The 24,987-nt window shown below is 53.1% G+C and overlaps 1 protein-coding gene across 3 annotated transcripts; it reads left to right on the forward strand.

The window, feature by feature from the left end:
* The first annotated feature begins 796 nt into the window (after nt 1-796).
* SRC (SRC proto-oncogene, non-receptor tyrosine kinase) lies at nt 797-24,121 on the forward strand. 3 transcript variants are annotated; one of them, XM_038750273.1, is made up of 14 exons: nt 797-865; nt 1,612-1,859; nt 1,976-2,075; nt 2,628-2,645; nt 9,504-9,536; nt 10,222-10,320; nt 10,456-10,559; nt 11,769-11,918; nt 14,115-14,270; nt 14,349-14,528; nt 14,621-14,697; nt 14,795-14,948; nt 15,384-15,515; nt 23,632-24,121. In XM_038750273.1, the coding sequence occupies exons 2-14, from the start codon at nt 1,619-1,621 to the stop codon at nt 23,838-23,840; spliced, it is 1,653 nt and encodes a 550-aa protein (XP_038606201.1). In that variant the 5' UTR covers nt 797-865; nt 1,612-1,618; the 3' UTR covers nt 23,841-24,121. The 3 variants fall into 3 exon arrangements, with proteins under 3 accessions (XP_038606201.1, XP_038606203.1, XP_038606204.1); XM_038750275.1 differs by lacking the exon at nt 9,504-9,536; XM_038750276.1 differs by lacking the exons at nt 2,628-2,645; nt 9,504-9,536.
* Nucleotides 24,122-24,987: the final 866 nt, after the last annotated feature.

The raw sequence follows: 24,987 nt of genomic DNA on the forward strand, positions 1-24,987 counted from the left end.
CAAGTCAATTAACTTCTCTGAGCCTCAGTTACCTCATCTGTAAAATGGGGATTAAGACTGTGAGCCCCACGTGGGACAACCTGATCACTTTGTATCCCCCCAAGCACTTAGAACAGTGCTTTGCACATAGTAAGCGCTTAACAAATGCCAACATTATTATTATTATGTCGAAGCGGCAAGGCCTGGGGACTCTCAGCCCCCTCCTTCCTCTCCCCCTGCCTTATCTCCTTCCCCTCCTCAGAGCACCTGTATATATGTTTGTACAGATGTATTACTCTATTTATTTTATTTGTACATATTTAGTCTATTTCGTTAATATGTTTTGTTGTCTGTCTCCCCCTTCTAGACTGTGAGCCCGCTGTTGGGTAGGGACCGTCTGTAGATGTTGCCAACTTGTACTGCCCAAGCGCTTAGTAAACAGCGCTCTGCACACAGTAAGCGCTCAATAAATACGATTGAATGAATGAATGTACTTATGTTTGTACAGACTTATTACTCTATTTTATTTGTACATATTTATTCTATTTATTTTACTTTGTTAATATGTTTTGTTTTGTTGTCTGTCTCCCTCTTCTAGACTGTGAGCCCGCTGTTGGTTAGGGACCGTCTCTATAGGTTGCCGACTTGTACTTCCCAAGCGCTGAGTCCAGTGCTCTGCACACAGTAAGCGCTCAATAAATACGATTGAATGAATGAATGGCTCTCCTTGCCCCCTCCCCGCTCCTCGCCCACCCCCCCAACTTCTCTCTGTCTCTCTGTCTCTGACTCCGTGTCTCTCTGTGTCTCTGTTACCCAGAACCCCCCGGTTGCTAAGCCAAGCAGATGGTCTCCCCTCCCAGCCTCAGAGCATCGTGACTCATCCCAGGTAGGTGGTAATAATAATAATAATAATAATAATAATGATGGCATTTATTAAGCGCTTACTATGTGCAAAGCACTGTTCTAAGCGCTGGGGAGGTTACAAGGTGATCAGGTTGTCCCCCAGGGGGCTCCCAGTCTTCATCCCCATTTTCCAGATGAGGTCACTGAGGCCCAGAGAAGTGAAGTGACTTGCCCAAAGTCACACAGGGAGCCGGGATTTGAACCCGTGACCTCTGACTCCAAAGCCCGGGCTCTTCCCACTGAGCCACGCTGCTTCTGGTTGCGTCTTGCCCCCTCCTCCCCCAGTTCCTCCTCCTCCTCCGGGGACCCCCCGCGTGGTGTCCGGCCTGACCCTTCAAGGCCCTACTGAGAGCTCACCTCCTCCAGGAGGCCTTCCCACACTCAGCCCCCTCCTTCCTCTCCCCCTCCTCCCCCTTTCCATCCCCCCCACCTTACCTCCTTCCCTTCCCCCCAGCACCTGTATATATCTATATATGTTTGTACGGATTTATTACTCTATTTATTTTATTTGTACATATTTATTCTCTTTATTTTATCTTATTAATATGTTTTGTTTTGTTGTCTGTCTCCCCCTTCTCGACTGTGAGCCCACTGTTGGGTACTGACCGTCTCTATATGTTGCCAACTTGGACTTCCCAAGCGCGTAGTCCAGTGCTCTGCACACAGTAAGCGCTCAATAAATACGATTGATTGATTGATTGATTGATTGATTGACCCCCACCCACCCAGGCGGACCATGGGGAGCAGCAAAAGCAAGCCCAGAGAGCCCACCCAGCGGCGCCGCAGCAGCCTGGGGGGGCCCGAAGGCCCCCGCCCCAACCCCCCCGCCGCCTCCGCCGTCGCCGCCGCCCCCGTGCAGCCCGCCGGGCCGGACCCCCACCGCGCCCCAAGCAGCAGTGCGGCCGACGCCAAGCTCTTCGGCGGCTTCAACAGCTCAGACACGGTCACGTCCCCGCAGAAGGCCGGGCCGCTCTCAGGTCAGCGGGGTCAGCGGCTGGGGGACCCCCCTGGGGGAGGACGGGGCGGGATGGTGGCGGCGCTGACGGCCCCCGCCCCGTGTCCGTCCTTCCCTGTGCCCGTCGGGCCACTCCAGGTGGGGTGACCACCTTTGTGGCCTTATACGACTACGAGTCCCGGACGGAGACGGACCTGTCCTTCCGCAAGGGAGAGCGCCTGCAGATCATCAACAGCACGTGAGTCAGGTCCGGTCCGGCCCAGACCGCCGCCCCAAGTCCGCCCGGCGGCCCCCCGGAGCGGGACGGGCGGGAAGCAAAGGCCGGGGTCCCTCCCCCCCGAGGTGAGGTGCCGGGGCGGGAAGAGACGTCCCCCCTGATGATCTCGGAAGTTCCCCAGCGTCTAGCACAGTGCCGGGCGCGTAGGCAGCGCCTCGCCAAGAGCCCCGTCATTGTCGTTTCGGTGGACGCGGCAGGAGGGAGGGCGGGGGCGGAGGGTCTTCCCTCAGAGTGGGGAGACGGAGGGGGCCGTTGTGTTCCCAGCTCCCCCGCTGCCCCCGCCCCACGTGGGGATTGGCTGGACGCCCCCTGCCCCTCCTCTGCCCCTCTGCTGATCTGTCGCCTCCCTCCCCTCGCTTTTACCGCTCCCTCTCTTTCCTCCATCCCCACCTTCTCACTCTCTCATCCCTCCTCCTCCCTCTCCCGCCCTCCTTCCTCCTCCTCCTCATCCCTGTCCTGGCCTCCCCGCTTTCTTTCTCTCTTCCTCTGCTTTGCACTATACGCCGGCACTAGGAGGAAAGTGGACGTCAGGTGTGTATCCGATTATCTTTGCTTCTGTCAGACAGGGGCGGGAAGGGTGCAGGGGGGCTTCTCTGAGCCCCAGGTCACCACGGTCCCCGCCGCAGGCCCGGTTTCCAACCTCGGGCCCCTCTGTGGCTAGAACCGGCCCTGCCCCTCGCCCCTGCCCATTTCTCTTGCTTCCCTTTTCTCCTCCTCCTCTCTTTCCCTGGGTTTCCCTCCCTTGTGCCCCCACTCCCATCTTCCTCTGCACCTGGGCTGGGCATCGCCACCTGCCCTCGGGAGGATCAGCCCGGGGTTGGAGGGTAGACCAGGAGAGCGGGCCAGGGCGGCACCTCGGCCCCGGGCCTATCTGGCGCTGTGCCCGGGTTTGGAGAGAAAACCTGGAGGATGGGGAAGGGTGGCATCCTGGCCCTGGCACCAGCCTCCCTGGCGCTGCCCGGGGTTGGAAGGGACACCAGGAGAGCGGGGCAGCCAGGGGACCGGTCTTCTTGGCGCTGTCCGTGTTGGAAGGAGAACGCGGAGAGCGGGGCAGGGTGGCCGCCCACCTCCAGCCGCGAGGGAGAACCGGTTGGCGGGAGAGCGGCCGCCCACCGGGGCAGCCTGGTTGGGCTCGAACCCGTCCCCTCCGCCCCCTGAGCTCATCTCTGCCCCTCACACTCACCTCCCCGTGCCCTCCGGAGAGGTGGTTTCCATCCTTCAGCTCCGACCAAGCCCCCCTGTGTAGGGCAGAGCCGCCTCCTCCTCCAGGGAGCCACCGGGGGCCCGGGCAAGCCCTTCCGTCTGGGCATACGCGGTCCCCGGGCACAGCCTCAGCCCACCCCGTGGCTTCGGGATAGTCCGGCCGGCTGTCCTCTGTCACTTAAGTATCCCTGGAATTGTGGCACAAGCTCAGCCCGGAGTAAGCGCTTATAAAATATCATCATCATCATCACCATCATTATTGTTATTATTATATTATATTATAATATTATATTAATATTATAACACAATATTGTATTATAATGTATTATAATACAATATATACAATATATAATACAATGTATATATAATACAATAATGTATTATTGTATTATAATAATAATGGCCTTTATCAAGCGCTTACTATGTACAAAGCACTGTTCTAAGCGCTGGGGAGATTACAAGGTGATCAGGTTGTCCCACGTGGGGCTCACCGTCTTCATCCCCATTTTACGGTTGAGGTCACTGAGGCCCAGAGAAGTGAAGTGACCTGCCCAAAGTCACCCAGCTGACAACTGGCGGAGCCGGGATTTGAACCCATGACCTCTGACTCCAAAGCCCGGGCTCTTTCCGCAGCTGTAGGGTTTGCAGCTGTCCTTTCCGCAGCCAAGTCTCTCTCCTAGGAGCGTTTTTTTATTTTTAATAACGGTAATTGTTAAGCGCTTATTGTGTGCCAGGCGCTGTACAAAGCGCCGAGGGAGGTACGGGCTAATCAGATTGGACACCGCCCCTGTCCCGCGTGGGGCTCGGTCTTACTTCCCATTTTATAGATGAGGTCACTGAGGCCCCAGGAAGGGAAGTGACTGACCCAGGGTCCCACAGCAGACAAGTGGCGGAGCCGGGATGAGAACCCAGGGCCATCTGACTCCCAGTCCGGGCTCTACCCATTAGGCCGCCCTGCTTCTCTTGGGCTTGTGGGCCGGAAAGGCTGGTGGCCCCTCGCTGTGTTTGGGGCGGGAGGGCCCCAAGGAGGCTGTTGTTGCCAACTTGTGCTTCCCAAGCGCTTAGTACAGTGCTCTGCACACAGTAAGCGCTCAATAAATACGATTAAATGAATGAATGGTGAACGTGGAGGTAGACAGGCACCCCGTGGGGGGTCTTGAGCGGTGCCCAGCGTGACCTCTGACCTCTCACCCCCCGGGGGTTCCCTCCCCCAACCCCGCCCAAGCCCTCACTTATAAAATCTCATCTGTAAAATGGGGGTGAAGACTGGGAACCCCCGTGGGACAACCTGATCACCTTGTAGCCCCCCGCAAGCGCTTAGAACAGTGCTTTGCACATAGTAAAGGCCCAAGCCGTCTGGGCCCTCACTTCGGGCAACCTGTCGCCCCTCTCGCCCTCGCTCCTCCAACGTCGCTTCTTCTAGCCTGCCAGCTCACTGAGGGCAGGGGGTGCGTCTCTTCTATTGTTGCGTCGTCCTCCGCCAGGCGCTTAGTGCAGCGCTCTGCACACAGTAAGTGCTCAGTAAATAGTCCGGATTAATCGATCCATCCCTTCGCCACCAGGTGAGGGGTCGCCCCTCCCTGTTGCCAGGCAGATTAATGGAATTAGCCCACCTCCGGCCTGCCCGTCACTTTGGGTGTCCGTTCCCACCGGGCGAGGCCGGAGGGGGGACTTGGCTGGCCTTCCTTGGGGGGTCGTTGGGCCCAGGGGGATCCCCCCCATCTACCCCTTGACCGTTGGCCAAGACAGGTCAGGGGGCAGTGCTTGGCACATAGTAAGTGCTTAACAAATACCGTAATAATAATTATCATTATTAATGGGCCAAGCCCTGGGGGAAAGGCCCGCTCCTGCCCACCTGCGGTAGCTGAACAGCGAGGCTCAGTGGAAAGAGCCCGGGCTTTGGAGTCGGAGGTCGTGGGTTCAAATCCCGGCTCTGCCACTTGTCAGCTGTGTGACTTTGGGCAAGTCACTTCACTTCTCTGCGCCTCTGTAACGTCTGTAAAATGAGGATGAAGACTGTGAGCCCCCTGTGGGACAACCTGATGACCTTGTATCCTCCCCAGTGCTTAGAACAGTGCTTTGCACATAGTAAGTGCTTAACAAATTCCGTTATTAGTATTATTATTATTCACTGTACCCCCACCTCCCTCTGGGGAGATGGGGCTTTGATGGGGCAGGAGATGGGGGGTCGGGGATTAGAGGAGGACAGTGAGGGGACAATATGGGGGGCGGGGGGTGTCAGGCAGGCCGGATTAGTTGTTGACCCTTCTGTGGCCAAATGGTTGCAGCGGAGGGGACCCCCATCCAGTGCCTCAGTTTATCCTGCATCTGGGACCCCCCTCCCGTCCACCCAAATCCCCCCCCCCAATCCCCACTGTGGCTTCCCCGACCCGAAGGGCACCTGGCTTCCGGAGTCAGAGGGTTGTGGGTTCTAATTCAGGCTCCACCGGTTGTCTGTTGTGTGACCTTGGGCAAGTCCCTACCCTGCCTCAGATGTAAAATGGGGATTGAGTACAGTGCTCTGCACATAGTAAGCGCTCAATAAATACGATTGATTGATTGATTGAGACTGTGAACCCTAGGTGGGTCAGGGACTGTGTCCAACCTGATAATCTTGTATCTTTTTTTTTTTTTAAATGGCATTTATTAAGCGCTTACTCTGTGCAAATCACCGTTCTAAGCGCTGGGGAGGTTACAAGGTGATCAGGTTGTCCCACGGGGGGCTCACAGTCCTAATCCCCATTTTACAGGTGAGGTAACTGAGGCACAGAGAAGTGAAGTGACTTGCCCAAAGTCACACAGCTGACAGTTGGCGGAGCCGGGGTTTGAACCCACGACCTCTGACTCCAAAGCCCGGGCTCTTTCCACTGAGCCCCACTGCTTCTCTCCCCCAGCGCTTAGAACAGTGCCTGGCACATAATAATAATATTAATGGCATTTATTAAGCGCTTACTATGTGCAAAGCACTGTTCTAAGCGCTGGGGAGCTTACAAGGTGATCGGGTTGTCCCACGGGGGGCTCACAGTCTTCACCCCCATTTTCCAGATGAGGTAACTGAGGCCCAGAGAAGTGAAGTGAGTTGCCCAAAGTCACCCAGCTGACGGTGGAGCCGGGATTTGAACTTTTAGACTGTGAGCCCACTCTTTTAGACTGTGAGCCCACTGTTGGGTAGGGACTGTCTCTATATGTTGCCAACTTGTACTTCCCAAGCGCTTAGTACAGTGCTCTGCACACAGTAAGTGCTCAATAAATACGATTGATGATGATGAACCCATGACCTCTGACTCCGAAGCCCGGGCTCTTTCCACTGAGCCAAGCTGCTTCACATCGTAAGCGTTAACGACTACCGTAGTTATTATTATTATTATTCTGGGTGGGCTCCGGCTCCCTGCCCGTCCGCAAGCCCCTCACTCACTTCTTGGATGCTGCCGTTTAGACAGTCGGAGGATGTGGATCCTTAGGGCGTCTGGGTGGTTTAGTTCAGTGGCCCGTGGTTGTCCCGGGAGTTTAAAGGCCTCCCCCGGATCCAGACGGAAAACCCAGTCGCTGTTAAATCAGTCCAGAGTCTTCAATTAACTCGACCGTATTTTCCAGAAGCTCCCGGGCCTGGGAATCCGAAGGCCCTGGGTTCTCATCCTGGCTCCTCCACTTGTCTGCTGGGTGACCTTGGGCCGGTCACTTCACTTCTCTGGGCCTCGGTTACCTCATCTGTAAAAAAAAAACGGGGATAAGAGTGTGAGCCCCACGTGGGACTTGGATTGCGTCCGACCTAATTAACTCCAGAGAAGCAGCGTGGCTCAGTGGAAAGAGCCCGGGCGTTGGAGTCAGAGGTCGTGGGTTCAAATCCCGGCTCCGCCAACTGTCAGCTGTGGGACTTTGGGCGAGTCACTTCACTTCTCTGGGCCTCAGTTACCTCATCTGGGAAATGGGGATTAAGATTGTGAGCCCCCCGTGGGGCAACCTGATCACCTTGTAACCTCCCCAGCGCTTAGAACAGTACTTTGCACATAGTAAGCGCTTAATAAATGCCATCATTATTATCATTATTATTATTGTTGTATCCACCCTAGCATTAAGGACAGTGCTTGGCACACAGCTAAGCGCTGAACAAATACCACAATCGTTATTATTATTATTATGAGACCTGAGGTGTAAAATGGGGATTAAGAGTGTGAGCCCCATTTAGGACGTGGACTGTGTCCGACCTGAATTAACTTGTATCTACCTCAGTGCTTTGAACAGTGCTTGGCACGTAGTAAGCGCTTTAACAAGTACCGTTCTACCCCAGTGCTTAAAACAGTGGTTGGCACGTAGTAAGCGCTTAACAAGTACCGTTATTTATTATTATTATTATTATTCTTGAGGGTAGAGAAGGCTACCCCTGGGGACTCTGTGTTCCTTCTCGTCCTCACAAAAGCTCTCGTCTTTCCCGGCCGTTCTGGGATTTAAGGGAGGGGATGGGAGCGGGCCACCCCGGCCCCTAAGCTGGGGTCTAAGGGGCACCCCCCGGAGCCGGTCTGGGTTACCGGGGGTCCTGGGGGCTTCGGCCGGTGCGATCCGGGCTCCTAATCCCCTCCGGGCCTCGGGCTACAGAGCCGAGAGACCCCCTGGGCAGTGGTGTCCAGTGGCGGGGTCATCGGGGTTGAGGGGGCAGGGAGGTGGCCTGGTCCCCGTGCCCTCATTTCTGAGGGATCCGGAGAAGAGGAGGAGGCGACGAAGGGGCAGAGGGGCTGGAGAAGTGAGCGTGTCTGTTGCTCGGGGTACCTGGGGGGTCGGAGGGCAAGAGGGTAGACCGTCGGCGGGGGTCGTGTTTCCGAGAGCAGCGCGAGTGAAACATCCACAGAGGCATCAGTGGTACGTCCACGCTGTGCTTTTCTACCACTGACGCCGGGCAGATGCCACCTCACGTCTCCGCCGCCCTCGTCTTGGCAACCGGGGCCCGGAGGAAGGTAGCCCACGGCCAGTGGTGCCCAGCCCGCCGGAGCCCACGGAGCCTGGAGGAGAACTGGGGACTCGGGCGGCCCCTCCCCAGCCCGTCTGGGCCAGCCCGCCCAAGTCACCCAACCTCTCTTGGCCTCGGTTTCCCCAGCTGTAAAATAGGGATTAAAGCCCCCCGCCTCTTAGACTGGGACCCCCCCGTGGGTCCCGACTCTCATCTTCGGTCTGCCCCGGCGCCGAGCACAGGGCTTGGCACATAGTAAGCGCTTCGTAGATACCGTCGCCCCCCTTTCTCTGATTAAAACCCGGGGGGAGGGTGTGCCCGCCCTGGCCACCCAGCTCAGAATGGAGAGAGGGGCGTCGGCCGGGAGGAGAATTGGGGGTCCCAGCTGGCCCCATGGGGAGGCCTTCGACCGGTCCCTTGCCTCCCCTGGGCCTCAGTTTCTCCCTCTGCTTCCCATCCCGTGGGAGGCAGTGTGGTCTAGTGGCTACAGCCCGGTCCTGGGAGCCAGAAGATGATGATAATAGTAATAATGATGGCATTTATTGAGCGCTTACTATGTGCAAAGCACTGTTCTAAGCGCCGGGGAGGTTACAAGATGATCGGGTTGTCCCACGGAGGGCTCACAGTCTTAATCCTCATTTTCCAGATGAGGGAACTGAGGCCCAGAGAAGTGAAGTGACTTTCCCAGAGTCACCCAGCTGACAAGTGGCGGAGCCGGGATTTGAACCCACGACCTCCGACTCCAAAGCCCGCGCTCTTTCCACTGAGCCACGCTGCTTCTGTGGCCTTGGGCGAGTCTTTTCGCATCTCTGGGCCTCCGTTCCCTCAGCTGGAAAACGGGGTTGAAGACTGTGAGCCCCAGGCGGGAGAGTGACCGTGTCTAATCAATCAATCAATCGTATTTATTGAGCGCTTACTGTGTGCAGAGCACTGTACTAAGCGTCACCCCGGTGCTTAGTACAGTGCCCGGCACAGAGTAAGCGCTTAACGAATATAGGATGATGATCCAATATCTTCTCCCCGCCACCGACCAGGGCTTGGTGGGAGTCCGGGGCTCGCAGGGGCGGGCGGGTCGTCCGTCCGTCCCCCTCCGCCGGCCGAGGGCCACGCCGTCCGTCCCCTGCCTCTCACCACGGCCATTCTGCTTTTCTCTTCTCTCTCTTTCTCTCTCGCTCGCTCGCTCGCTCTGTCCCTCTCCTCGCCCACGCCATTTTCCGCCTCTCTTGGATCTCCCTTTGCTCCAGCAACGCCTGGTTCAAATTCAGATGGCTCCAAAGGTACCTGCCGCCCCCCGGACCCCCCGTCCCCGGCCGGCCGGCCGGCGGGCCCGTCCCCGCGGGTGGCCTCCACACGTGGCTCGCCCTCGACGCGCGTCCTCCGGACCGGGCTCTCCTCGGGGTCCGTCCCGTCGACGGCCGATCCCGGGCAGATGGGAGCCCTGGCCGGGGAGCGGAGGGGCAGGCGGACGGGCCTCCGGGGGCGGACGGGGTCCCGGCGCCGGCCGGACGGGCCTCTCCTTCCTGCCCCGGAGAGACCGCCGGTCTAAATCCCCATCGGAGGCGGGTTGGGAGTGGGGGACGGGTCCCAGATGCGAGGGAGGGAGGCTCGGCCCCCCGTAACCGCTCGGTCTGGGCCGACGAGGGGCCCGGAGTTCTGGGTTCGAGTCCCCACCTCCTTGCTCTTGCGTCGCCTGTCCGGAGAAGGGCGGGGACGGCCCCTGCTCACCCGGTGGTCGCCGTCGGTGGCCTCGGTTGGGGGGACGGGGGCGGTGCCGTCCAGAGCCACCGGCGGGGCCTTCGGGGAACCAGCCGGGTCCTCCCAGAGCCCGGGACCGGACCGCCGGCTCGTCAGACCCCTCGCCCGGGCCCCCGAGGCGGGGGCGGGTGACCGTCCGCCGTCGGCCCCGGCCCTCCCCACTGACCCGCGGGCTGGCCTGTCCGTTTCTCTGTTTGTGCCCATCAGGGAGGGAGACTGGTGGCTGGCCCACTCGCTCACCAGCGGGGAGACGGGCTACGTCCCCAGCAACTACGTGGCCCCGTCCGACTCCATCCAGGCCGAAGAGTGAGTGTCCGGTCCCCCGCTGCCCTCCCCCTTCCCCGCCACGGGCCCGGGGCTCTGGTCAGCCCGCCGGGGGTGGGCCGGACAGCCGGGCGGGGCGGCGGCGGGCTGTGAAGGCCGCCCTCTCCTCTCCGGCAGGTGGTTCTTCGGCAAGATAACGAGGCGAGAGTCCGAGCGGCTTCTGCTCAATCCCAGCAACCCCCGGGGCACCTTCCTGGTGCGGGAGAGCGAGACCACCAAAGGTAGCCGGCGCCCGCGGGGTCCCCGACTCCCACCGTCCTCCGGCCCTCGGCTCGCCCCGGGGGAGGCCGCACCGTCTGGCAGTCGAGGAAACCGAGGCGCGGAGAGATCCCTGGGCCTCGGCCCCTTCCTCCTCCGCCCCCAGAATGTGGGTCAGGCATCATCATCATCGTCAATCGTATTTATTGAGGGCTTACTATGTGCAGAGCACTGTACTAAGCGCTTGGGAAGTACAAATTGGCAACACATACAGTCAGTCCCTACCCAACAGTGGGCTCCCAGTCTAAAAGGGGGAGACAGAGAACAAAACCAAACATACTAACAAAATGAAATAGCTTAGGGCCGGAGAGGGCCGAACACGCGTGAGCGTGCGTTGGGGCACGCCAGCGTTTGAGCTAGGGCGGGCCGAGCGCGGCGTGTGTGCGAGTGTGTATGCGTTGCGGACACGATTGAGCCACACAAAGACGAAGAGGCCGTGGGTGTGTGTTGAAGCCTGCTGCGGGAGTCCTGGGAGCCCAGGGACACTCAGTACAGCCTTCTGTACGTCCGCCCACCCTCCTCCTCCCCCTCAGGGTTGTGGAGTGAGTGCCCGCCGTGTGCAGGGTGCTGTAGTGGGCTCCCGCTCTGGAATAATAACCACCACCACCACGACGGTACTTGTTCAGCCCTTGCTAGGTGACAAGTGCTGTTCTAAGCAGTGGGGTAAGTACGAGCTAATCAGGCGGTACAGCAGCGTGGCTCAGTGGAAAGAGCCCGGGCTTCGGAGTCAGAGGTCATGGGTTTGAATCCCGGTCCCGCCACATGTCAGCTGTGTGACCTTGGGCAAGTCACTTCACCTTTCTGAGCCTCAGTTCCTTTATCTGTAAAATGGGGATGAAGACTGTGAGCCCCGCGTGGGACAACCTGATCACCTTGTATCCCCCCCAGCGCTTAGAACGGTGCTTTGCACATAGTAAGCGCTTAACAGATGCCATCGTTACGATTATATTATTAGACACAGTCCCTGTCCCACGTGGGGCTCCCTGTCGTCATCCCCGTTTTCCCGAGGAGGGAACTGAGGCCCAGAGAAGTGAAGGGACTCTCCCGAGGTCCCCGTGGTGGGGCCGGGATTAGAATCCAGGTCCTTCCTGAGTGCCAGGCCCGCTGTGCGGCACGGATGGAGCCGAGGGGGCCGGGTCTTGCCGGTGAGCCCCTCGCCCTCTCCCCGACAGGTGCCTACTGTCTCTCCGTCTCCGACTTCGACAACGCCAAGGGGCTGAACGTGAAACACTACAAGATCCGCAAGCTGGACAACGGCGGCGTCTATATCACTTCGCGCACACCGTTCGGGACCCTGCAGCAGCTCGTCGGCTACTACTCCAGTACGGGCCGCCCGGCGGGGGAGGGGAGGGCCCCAGGCGGGCGGGGGGCGACCACTGGGGAGAAGGGTACAGTCAATTCATTCATTCATTCATTCAATCGTATTTATTGAGCGCTTACTGCGTGCGGAGCACTGGACTAAGCGCTTGGGAAGTCCAAGTTGGCAACATATAGAGCCGGTCCCTACCCAACAGCGGGCTCACAGTCTAGAAGGGGGAGACAGACAACAAAACGTATGTGTGTCTGTGTATTTGTGCGCTCGTTAAGACACGCAGAATGGACACAGAGCGGCGTGAGTAGTATTTGTTAAGCGCTTACTATGTGCCAAGCACTGTTCTAAGCACTGGGCTGGGGGGTATCCGTATGTTAGTCTGCTCTGTTGTTGTCTGTCTGCATCTCCCTCAATAATAATATGTATATATGTTTGTACATATTTATTACTCTATTTATTTTACTTGTACGTATATATGTATATATGTTTGTACATATTTATTACTCTATTTATTTATTTTACTTGTACATATCTATTCTATTTATTGTATTTTGTTAGTATGTTTGGTTTTGTTCTCTGTCTCCCCCTTTTAGACAGTGAGCCCAGTGTTGGGTAGGGACTGTCTCTATATGTTGCCAACTTGGACTTCCCACGCGCTTAGTACAGTGCTCTGCACACAGTAAGCGCTCAATAAAAACGATTGATTGATTGATTAATAATGATGGCATTTATTAAGCGCTTACTATGTGCAAAGCACTGTTCTAAGCGCCGGAGAGGTTACAAGGTGATCAGGTTATCCTGTGGGGGGCTCACAGTCTTCATCCCTGTTTTACAGATGAGGGAACTGAGGCTCAGAGAAGTTGTGACTTCTTCTTCTTATTATTCTCTGGGCCTCAGTGACCTCATCTGTAAAATGGGGATGACGACTGTGAGCTCCACGTGGGACAACCCAACTACCTTGTATCCTCCCTAGCACTTAGAACGGTGCCTGGCACAATGTAAGCGCTTAACAGATACCATAATAATAATAATAATAACAACCTCTGACTCCCAAGCTTGGGCTCTGTACAAGGTGATCAGATTGTCCCCCATGGGGCTCCCAGTCTTCATCCCCATTTTCCAGATGAGGTCACTGAGGCACAGAGCAGTGAAGCCCAAAGTCACACAGCTGGTGAGTGGCGGGGCCGGGATTAGAACCCACAACCTCTGACTCCCAAGCCCGGGCTCTGTAGAGACTGTAAACTCGTTGTGGGCAGGGATTCATTCAGCCATATTTATTGAGTGCTTATGGTGTGCAGAGCACTGTACTAAGTGCTTGGGAAGTCCAAGTCGGCAACATATAGAGATGAACCCCACCCGACAGCGGGCTCACGATCTAGAAGCAGAGAAGCAGCGTGGCTCAGTTGAAAGAGCCCGAGCTTTGGAGTCAGAGGTCATGGGTTTGAATCCTGGCTTCGCCAATTACCAGCTGTGTGACTGTGGGCAAGTCACTCAACTTCTCTGGGCCTCAGTTTCCTCATCTGGAAAATGGGGATGAAGACTGGGAGCCCCCCGTGGGACAACCTGATCACCTTGTAACCTCCCCAGTGCTTAGAACAGTGCTTTGTACGTAGTAAGCACTTAATAAATGCCATTATTATTAGAAGGGGGAGACGGACAACAAAGCAAAACATGGAGACAGGTGAGGGATTGTGTGTTGGCTCTGGGCCTCAGTTCCCTCATCTGGAAAATGGGGATGAAGAGTGGGAGCCCCCCATGGGACAACCTGATCATCTTGTAGCCTCCCCAGCGCTTAGAACAGTGCTTTGCACATAGTAAGCGCTTAATAAATGCCATTATTATTATTAGAAGGGGGAGTTGGACAACAAAACATGGGGACAGGTGAGGGATTGTGTGGTTGCTGTTCTACTGTCCTCTGCCGAGCGCTTAGCGCTTAGTCTTAGCTTTTAGACTTTGAGCCCACTGTTGGGTAGGGACCGTCTCTATATGTTGCCAACTTGGACTTCCCAAGCGCTTAGTCCAGTGCTGTGCACACAGTAAGCGCTCAATAAATGCGATTGATTGATTGATTAGTACGGCGCTCGGCACCCAGGAAGCGCCCAGCGAATGCGACCGCACGGCGGACGGGTGGTGGGGGGTCCCGCCGCCGGCCGCGTGGCCTCCAAGCCAGACCCCAGAGACGACCTGCTGTCTCCCCCGCCCCCAGAACACGCGGACGGCCTGTGCTACCGCCTCAACGGCGTCTGCCCGACCACCAGGCCGCAGACCCAGGGCCTGGCGAAGGACGCCTGGGAGATCCCTCGCGAGTCCCTGCGCCTCGAACTCAAGCTGGGCCAGGGCTGCTTCGGGGAGGTGTGGATGGGTAAGCCTCCCCCCTCCCGCCCCGTCGCCGAGCGCCCGCCCCTCCGGGCCCGATGCCCACCCGCCCGCCCTCCCGCAGGCACGTGGAACGGGACGACGCGCGTGGCCATCAAGACGCTGAAGCCCGGCACCATGTCCCCGGAGGCCTTCCTGCAGGAGGCTCAGGTGATGAAGAAACTGAGGCACGGGAAACTGGTGCAGCTGTACGCCGTGGTGTCCGAGGAGCCCATCTACATCGTCACCGAGTACATGAACAAGGGTGAGGGACGCGGCGGGCTCGGGGGCGGGCGGGTGGGCATGGGGCCGCCCGAGGTTGAGCCCCGGGCCCCGCTGGCCACCTCCCACCCACAGGTAGCCTGCTGGACTTCCTCAAGGGGGACATGGGCAAGTACCTGCGGCTGCCCCAGCTGGTGGACATGGCGGCTCAGGTGAGCGGGGCGGGGGGCGGGGGCGGGCTGGGGGAGACGCCCGGCGTCCGGTGCCCCTCTAAAGCCGGCGGGCCGGGATGGGGGGTGGTCCCCGCAGGTCGCGTCCGGCATGGCCTACGTGGAGCGGATGAACTACGTCCACCGCGACCTGCGGGCCGCCAACATCCTGGTTGGCGACACTCTCATGTGCAAGGTGGCCGACTTCGGGCTGGCGCGGCTCATTGAGGACAACGAGTACACCGCCCGGCAAGGTGGGTGGGCGGGCGGGACCCCGGGGAGATGCCCCCCCCGGTGCCCCCCAGACGGGTAAACGGCGTGCTTAGAGGCCGCGTCTGCCCGAGGGTGTTTGCCGGGGGCACCGCTCACTTACTAGGTGCCGGGCACCGTTCTAAGCGCCGACGTAGATAGTAATAATACCGATGTGAGCCCACTGTTGGGTAGGGACCGTCTCTATATGTTGCCGACTTGTACTTCCCAAGCACTTAGTCCAGTGCTCTGCACACAGTAAGCGCTCAATAAATACGATTGATTGATTGATTGATGTGATTCCCCCTTCTAGACTGTGAACCCACTGTTGGGTAGGGACCGTCTCTTTATGTTGCCAACTTGGGCTTCCCAAGCGCTTAGCGCCTGGCACATAGTAAGCGCTTAATAAATACCGCGATTCCCGCTCCTCTTTCCGCCAGGTGCCAAGTTCCCCATCAAGTGGACGGCCCCGGAGGCGGCACTGTATGGCCGCTTTACCATCAAGTCGGACGTGTGGTCCTTCGGCATCCTGCTGATCGAGCTGACCACCAAGGGCAGGGTCCCGTACCCGGGTAAGCGGGGCTGGCGGGGGAGTGGGCCCCATTTCCGCCCCAAGGCCCCCGTCTGGGAGGACTGGATTCATTCATTCCGTCGTATTTATTGAGCGCTTACTGTGTGCAGAGCACTGTACTATTATTATATGTATTATTATTATGTATTATATGTATTACGTACTATTAGAGAAGCAGCGTGGCTCAGTGGAAAGAGCCCAGGCTTTGGAGTCAGAGGTCTCCAACCTGATCACCTTGTAATAATAATAATAATAATAATAATAATAATAATAATAATCATGGCATTTATTTAGCGCTTACTATGTGCAAAGCACTGTTCTAAGCGCTGGGGGGGATACAAGGTGATGAGGTTGTCCCACGCGGGACACAGTCCCTGTTCCACATGAGGCTCACAGTCTTCATCCCTATTTTACAGATGAGGGAATTGAGGCCCAGAGAAGTGAAGGGGGTTAATTGTGGTACTTGTAATAATAATAATAATAATAATAATAATAATAATAATAATAATAATAATGATGATGGTGGCATTTGCTAAGCGCTTACTATGTGCAAAGTGCTGGGGGGGGATACAAGGTGATGAGGTTGTCCCACGCGGGACACAGTCCCCGTTCCACATGAGGCTCACAGTCTTCATCCCTATTTTACAGATGAGGGAATTGAGGCCCAGAGAAGTGAAGGGGGTTAATTGTGGTACTTGTTGTAATAATAATAATAATAATAATAATAATAATAATAATAATGGCATTTATTAAGCGCTTACTATGTGCAGAGCACTGTTCTAAGCGCTGAAGAATTTACAAGGTGATCAGGTTGTCCCACGTGGGGCTCACAGTCTTCATCCCCATTTTACAGATGAGGGAACTGAGGCCCAGAGAAGTTAAATGACTTGCCCAAAGTCACACAGTTGACAAGTGGTGGAGCCGGGATTTGAACCCATGACCTCTGACTCCAAAGCCCGTGCTTTTTCCACTGAGCCATGCTGCTTCAAATAATAATAATAATAATAATAATAATAATGATGATGATGATGGCATTTGTTAAGCGCTTACTATGTGCAAAGCGCTGGGGGGGGATACAAGGTGATGAGGTTGTCCCACGCGGGACACAGTCCCCGTTCCACATGAGGCTCACAGTCTTCATCCCTATTTTACAGATGAGGGAACTGAGGCCCAGAGAAGTGAAGGGGGTTAATTGTGGTACTTGTTGTAATAATAATAATAATAATAATAATAATAATAATAATAATAATAATAATGATGATGGCATTTGTTAAGCACTTACTATGTGCAAAGCACTGTTCTAAGCGCTGGGGGGGGATACAAGGTGATGAGGTTGTCTCACGTGGGACACAGTCCCCGTTCCACATGAGGCTCACAGTCTTCATCCCTATTTTACAGATGAGGGAATTGAGGCCCAGAGAAGTGAAGAGGGTTAATTGTGGTACTTGTAATAATAATAATAATAATGATGATGGCATTTGTTAAGCGCTTACTATGGGCTCTTTCCACTGAGAGTTAAGTGCTTATTATGTGCCAGGCGTGATACCAAATAATATATAATAATAATGGTATTTGTCAAGTGCTTACTATGTGCCAGGCACGATACCAAATAATACCTAATAATAGGGATATTATTTGTTAAGCACTTACTATGTACCAGGCACAATACCAAATAATACTTAATTATAGGAATAATATTATTATTTGTTGAGCACTTACATGGTATTTGTCAAGTGCTTACTGTGTGCCAGGCACGATACCAAATACTTCTTAATAATAGTAATAACATTATTTACTAAGCACTTACTATGTGTCAGGCAGTGCCCCAAATAATACATAATAATAATGGTATTTGTCAAGCGCTAACTATGTGCCAGGCAAGATACCAAATAATACCTAATAATAGTAATAATAATAATATTATTTGTTAAGCACTATGTGCCAGGCACGGCACCAAATAACACATAATGCTAATGGTATTTGTCAAGCGCTTACTATGTGCCAGGCACGATACCAAATAATACTTAATAATAGGAATAATATTATTATTTGTTGAGCACTTACATGGTATTTGTCAAGTGCTTACTATGTGCCAGGCATGATACCAAATAATACCTAATAATAGTAATAATATTATTTGCTAAGCACTTATTATGTCAGGCACTGCACCAAATAACACATAATGATATTTGTCAAGTGCTTACTACGTGCCAGGCACGATACCAAGTAATACCTAATAATAGTAATAATATTATTTGTTAAACACTTACTATGTGCCAGGCACTGCACCAAATAACACATAATGATAATATTTGTCAAGCGCTTACTACGTGCTGGGCACGATACCAAATAATACCTAATAATAGTAATAATGATATTTGTTAAGCACTTACTATATGTCAGGCACTGCACCAGATAATATATGATAAAAATGGTATTTGTAAAGCGCTTACTATGTGCCAGGCACAATACCAAATAATACCTAATAATAGGAATAATAATAATATTATTTGTTAAGACTTACGATGTGCCAGGCACTACACCAAATAATACATAATGATAGTAATAATATTATTATTTGTTAAGCACTTACTATGTGCCAGGCATGATACCAAATAATACCTAATAGGAATAATATTATTATTTGTTAAGCATTTACTATGTGCCAGGCATGATACCAAATAATACCTAATAATAGGAATAATATTATTATTATTTGTTAAGCACTTACTATGTACCAGGCATGATACCAAATAATACCTAATAATAGGAATAATATCATTATTTGTTAGGCACTTACTATGTGCCAGGCACTGCAGCAAATAATACCTAATGATAATGGTATTTGTCAAGCGCTTACTATGTGCCAGGCTCGATACCAAATAATACTTAATAATAGGAATAATATTATTATTTGTTAAGCACTTACTATGTGTCGGACACTGCACCAAATAATACGTAATGATAATGGTATTTGTCAAGTGCTCATTAGGTGCCAGGCCCTGTACTAAATAAAACATAATAATGATGGTATTTGTTAAGTGCTTATTATGTGCCAGGCACTATACAAAATAAAATATAATTCATTGTCGTATTTATTGAGCGCTTCCTGTGTGCAGAGCACTGTACTAAGCGCTTGGAAAGGGCAATTCGGCCCCAGGTAGAGACAATCGCTGCCCAACAACGGGCTCGCGGTAAAACAGTAATAATAATAATGATGGTATTCGTTAAGCGCTTACTACGTGCCAGGTAGTGTACTAAACGCTGGGGTAGATTCAAGGTAATCAGATTGGACACGGTCTCTGTCCCACACGGGGCTCCCAGTCGAGAAGCAGCGTGGCTCAGTGGAAAGAGCTCAGGTTTGGGAGTCAGAGGTCGTGGGTTCGAATCCCAACTCTGCCACTTGTCACCCAGGTGACCTTGGGCAAGTCACTTCGCTTCTCCGGGCCTCAGTTCCCTCATCTGGAAAATGGGGATGAAGACAGGGAGCCCCACGTGGGACAGCCTGATCACCTAGCATCGATCCCAGCGCTTAGAACAGTGCTTGGTACATAGTGAGCGCTGAACAAATACCATCGTTATTATTATTATTATCTCCCCCAGCTCTTAGTAGAGTGGCTGGCACATAGTAAGCGCTTGACAAATACCATAATAATAAAAAAATCATCATTGCTATCTATTGGGGGCTTATTATCCTTTCTTCTTAGACTGTGAGCCCCATGTGGGACAGGGACTCTGTCAAGATAATAATAATAATGGGCACATAGTGAGCGCTTAACAGATGCTCCCACTATTATTATTAGGCACATAGTGAGCGCTTAACAGATACTCCCACTATTATTATTAGGCACATAGTGAGCGCTTAACAGATACTCCCACTATTATTATTAGGCACATAGTGAGCGCTTAACAGATGCTCCCGCTATTATTATTAGGCACATAGTGAGCACTCAACAGATACTCGACTGTGAGCCCCACATGGGACAACCTGATAACCTAGCATCTCTCCCAGCGCTCATAACAGTGCTGGGCACATAGTGAGTGCTTAACAGATACTCCCACTATTATTATTGGCACATAGTGAACGCTTAAGAGATACTCCCAATATTATTATTGGGCACATAGTGAGCGCTTAACAGATACTCCCACTATTATTATTGGGCACATAGTGAGAGCTTAACAGATACTCCCACTATTATTATTGGGCACATAGTGAGCGCTTAACAGATACTCCCACTATTATTATTAGGCACATAGTGAGCACTTAACAGATACTCCCACTGTTATTGTTAGGCACATAGTGAGTGCTTAACAGATACTCCCACTCTTATTATCAGGCACATAGTGAGCGCTTAACAGATACTCCCACTGTTATTATTAGGCACATAGTGAGCGCTTAACATACTCCCACTATTATTATTAGGCACATAGTGAGCGCTAAACAGATACTCGACTGAGCCCCACGTGGGACAACCTGATAACCTAGCATCTCTCCCAGCGCTCATAACAGTGCTGGGCACATAGTGAGTGCTTAACAGATACTCCCACTATTATTATTGGCACATAGCGCTTAACAGATACTCCCAATATTATTATTAGGCACGTAGTGAGCGATTAACAGATACTCCCACTATTATTATTGGGCACATAGTGAGTGCTTAACAGATACTCCCACTATTATTACTGGGCACATAGTGAGCGCTTAACAGATACTCCCACTATTATTATTAGGCACATAGTGAGCGCTTAACAGATACTCCCACTGTTATTATTAGGCACATAGTGAGCGCTTCACATACTCCCACTATTATTATTAGGCACATAGTGAGCGCTTAACAGATACTCCCACTAGTATTATTAGGCACATAGAGCTTAACAGATACTCTCACTATTATTATTAGGCACATAGTGAGTGCTTAACAGATGCTCCCACTATTATTATTAGGCACATAGTGAGTGCTTAACAGATACTCCCAATATTATTATTAAGCACATAGTGAGCACTTAACAGATACTCCCACTATTATTATTAGGCACATAGTGAGCGCTTAACAGATACTCCCACTGTTATTATTAGGCACATAGTGAGCGCTTAACAGATACTCCCACTGTTATTAGGCACATAGTGAGCGCTTAACAGATACTCAACTGAGCCCCACGTGGGACAACCTGATAACCTAGCATCTCTCCCAGCGCTCATAACAGTTCTGGGCACCTAGTGAGTGCTTAGCAGATACTCCCACTATTATTATTAAGCACATAGTGAGCGCTTAACAGATACTCCCACTATTATTATTAGGCACATAGTGAGCACTTAACAGATACTCCCACTGTTATTGTTAGGCACATAGTGAGCGCTTCACATACTCCCACTATTATTATTAGGCACATAGTGAGTGCTTAAAAGATACTCCCACTATTTTTATTAGGCACATAGTGAGCGCTTAACAGATACTCGACTGAGCCCCACGTGGGACAACCTGATAATCTAGCATCTCTCCCAGCGCTCATAACAGTTCTGGGCACTTAGTGAGTGCTTAACAGATACTCCCACTATTATTCTTAGGCACATAGTGAGCGCTTAACAGATACTCCCACTATTATTATTAGGCACATAGTGAGCGCTTAACAGATACGCCCACTGTTATTATTAGGCACATAGTGAGCACTTAACAGATACTCCCACTGTTATTATTAGGCACATAGTGAGCGCTTCACATACTCCCACTATTATTATTAGGCACATAGTGAGCGCTTAACAGGTACTCCCACTATTATTATTAGGCACATAGTGAGCGCTTAACAGATACTCGACTGAGCCCCACGTGGGACAACCTGATAATCTAGCATCTCTCCCAGCGCTCATAACAGTTCTGGGCACTTAGTGAGTGCTTAACAGATACTCCCACTATTATTATTAGGCACATAGTGAGCGCTTAACAGATACTCCCACTATTATTATTAGGCACATAGTGAGCGCTTAACAGATACTCCCACTATTATTATTAGGCACATAGTGAGCGCTTAACAGATACTCCCACTGTTATTATTAGGTGCATAGTGAGTGCTTAACAGATACTCCCACTGTTATTATTAGGCACATAGTGAGCGCTTAACATACTCCCATTATTATTATTAGGCACATAGTGAGTGCTTAACAGATACTCCCACTGTTATTATTAGGCAAATAGTGAGCACTTAACAGATACTCGACTGAGCCCCACGTGGGACAACCTGATAATCTAGCATCTCTCCCAGCGCTCATAACAGTTCTGGGCACTTAGTGAGTGCTTAACAGATACTCCCACTATTATTATTAGGCACATAGTGAGCGCTTAACAGATAGTCCCAATCTTATTATCAGGCACATAGTGAGCGCTTAACAGATACTCCCACTATTATTATTAGGCACATAGTGAGCGCTTAACAGATACGCCCACTGTTATTATTAGGCACATAGTGAGCATTTAACAGATACTCCCACTGTTATTATTAGGCACATAGTGAGCGCTTAACATACTCCCACTATTATTATTAGGCACATAGTGAGTGCTTAACAGATACTCCCACTATTATTATTAGGCACATAGTGAGCGCTTAACAGATACTCCCACTGTTATTATTAGGCAAATAGTGAGCACTTAACAGATACTCGACTGAGCCCCACAGTGGGACAACCTGATAATCTAGCATCTCTCCCAGCGCTCATAACAGTTCTGGGCACTTAGTGAGCGCTTAACAGATACTCCCACTATTATTATTAGGCACATAGTGAGCGCTTAACAGATACTCCCAATCTTATTATCAGGCACATAGTGAGCGCTTAACAGATACTCCCACTGTTATTATTAGGCAAATAGTGAGCACTTAACAGATACTCGACTGAGCCCCACAGTGGGACAACCTGATAATCTAGCATCTCTCCCAGCGCTCATAACAGTTCTGGGCACTTAGTGAGCGCTTAACAGATACTCCCACTATTATTATTAGGCACATAGTGAGCGCTTAACAGATACACCCACTGTTATTATTAGGCACATAGTGAGCGCTTAACAGATACTCCCACTGTTATTATTAGGCACATAGTGAGCGCTTCACATACTCCCACTATTATTATTAGGCACATAGTGAGCGCTTAACAGATACTCCCACTATTATTATTAGGCACATAGTGAGCGCTTAACAGATACTCAACTGAGCCCCACGTGGGACAACCTGATAACCTAGCATCTCTCCCAGCGCTCATAACAGTGCTGGGCACATAGCGCTTAGCAGATACTCCCCCTATTATTATTATTCATCCCCATTTTCCAGATGAGGGTAAGTAGGCCCCACTATTATTATTAGGCACATAGTGGCACTTAACAGATACACGACTGTGAGCCCCACGTGGGACAACCTGATAACCTAGCATCTCTCCCAGTGCTGGGCACATAGTGAGCGCTTAACAGATACTCCCACTATTATTATTAGGCACATAGTGAGCGCTTAACAGATACACGACTGTGAGCCCCACGTGGGACAACCTGATAACCTAGCATCTCTCCCAGTGTTGGGCACATAGTGAGCACTTAACAGATACTCCCACTATTATTATTAGGCACAGAGTGAGCGCTTAACAGATACATGACTGTGAGCCCCACGTGGGACAACCTGATAACCTAGCATCTCTCCCAGTGCTGGGCACATAGTGAGCGCTTAACAGATACTCCCACTATTATTATTAGGCACATAGTGAGCACTTAACAGATACACGACTGTGAGCCCCACATGGGACAACCTGATAACCTAGCATCTCTCCCAGTGCTGGACACATAGTGAGCGCTCAACAGATATTCCCACTACTATTATTAGGCACACAGCGCTTAACAGATACGTGACCGAGCCCCACGTGGGACAACCTGATAACGTAGCATCTGTCCCAGCAGACTGGGCACATAGTGAGCGCTTAGCAGATACTCCCCCTGTTATTATTATTCATCCCCATTTTCCAGATGAGGGTAAGTAGGCCCCGACCCACACCGCGCGATTATTAAGACCCGATCCCGCCCGCTGACCCTCCTTGGGGGGCCGGGGCGGGTGCCGTCCTCACCCCCGGCCCGCGCTCGCCGCCGCAGGGATGGTGAACCGGGAGGTGCTGGACCAGGTGGGGAGAGGGTACCGCATGCCGTGCCCGCCCGAGTGCCCGGAGTCGCTGCACGAGCTGATGAAGCAGTGCTGGCGGGCGGACCCCGAGGAGCGGCCCACCTTCGAGTACCTGCAGTCGTTCCTGGAGGACTATTTCACCGCCACCGAGCCCCAGTACCAGCCCGGCGAGAACCTATAGCCCGCCGCCCCCCCAGGGCCGGCCCCGATGCGGACCCCGGACCCCCCGGCGGGGACCGGGGGGACGCCGGGGTGGGGGGCCGTCCCCGGCTTTCCTTCCCCCCGCCCCATCTCAGGACAACCGGGACGGGAGACGGAGATTCGGGGAGCAGCCCCTACCTGCTCTGGTCTGTCTGGTCTTGGGGTGCAGGGGAGACCGAGGCTCTGGTGATGATGACGACTGTGGTGTTGAAGCGCTTACTATGTACTAATCAGGTCAGACACTGTCCCATTTCCCCCCACCCCCCCTTCCCACAGCCCAAGGGGGTGGATGAACAGGCATTTCATTCCCATTTTGAAGATGAGGAAACCGAGGCCCGGAGAAGCCAAGGTGACTCAACCCCGGGGTTGAGATTTGGGGAGCAGCCCCTCCCCGCTCTGGTCTGTCTGGTCTTGGGGTGCAGGGGAGACCGAGGCTCTGGTGATGATGACAACTGTGGTGTTGAAGCGCTTACTATGTACTAATCAGGTCAGACACTGTCCCATTTCCCCCCCACATCCCTTCCCACAGCCCTAGGGGGTGGATGAACAGGCATTTCATTCCCATTCCCATTTTGAAGATGAGGAAACCGAGGCCCGGAGAAGCCAAGGTGATCAACCCCGGGTCGCCTGGCCGAGCCGGTAACCGAGGGGCAGGAGGAATCCGTCCGCCTGGACCCTCTTCCTCACGCCCCGACCCCCATCCCTTCCCCGGGCGGGAGGTGGTGGACCCTCCTGGGGATGGTCAGACCCCCAGCCCTGACCCCCGACATCCTCCCCACAGTTACTAGGTCCCTCCTGGGTGCAGGGCACTGTACTGAACACCTGCTGGGGGTGAAGCACGGTACTGGGCCGCACGGAATACAGTGGTGGCGATAGGTCAAAGGGCAAGGAACCGAGATAGCAGCTGAACCATCCTGGGGGAGCGGCGGAGGGCAGGCCCCTCGATGCCAGGCTCGCCCGGAGGCGCCGGCCCGGGGAACGCCAGACGATCCCGGAGGCCGAGCGGATGTCGGGTGCTTGTCCGGACGCCTGCCCGGGGGCCCACGGTACGTCGGGTGTGCGGGTGCGTGCGTTTGGCGTGTGGGCGCCGCCCTCCCCGCTGGTTCGGGAGGTCTCGGCCCCGGAAG

This window comes from Tachyglossus aculeatus, chromosome 8, assembly GCF_015852505.1.
Source record: "Tachyglossus aculeatus isolate mTacAcu1 chromosome 8, mTacAcu1.pri, whole genome shotgun sequence".
NCBI classification, from domain to species: domain Eukaryota; kingdom Metazoa; phylum Chordata; class Mammalia; order Monotremata; family Tachyglossidae; genus Tachyglossus; species Tachyglossus aculeatus.

Excerpts from the sequence above, each read along its gene's own strand:
- SRC (XM_038750273.1), top strand. The coding sequence starts at position 1,619 with ATGGGGAGCAGCAAAAGCAAGCCCAGAGAGCCCACCCAGCGGCGCCGC. Across the intron at positions 14,271-14,348 it reads CTTCGGGGAGGTGTGGATGG|GCACGTGGAACGGGACGACG; the intron begins GTAAGCCTCCCC and ends GCCCTCCCGCAG. Across the intron at positions 14,529-14,620 it reads CACCGAGTACATGAACAAGG|GTAGCCTGCTGGACTTCCTC; the intron begins GTGAGGGACGCG and ends TCCCACCCACAG.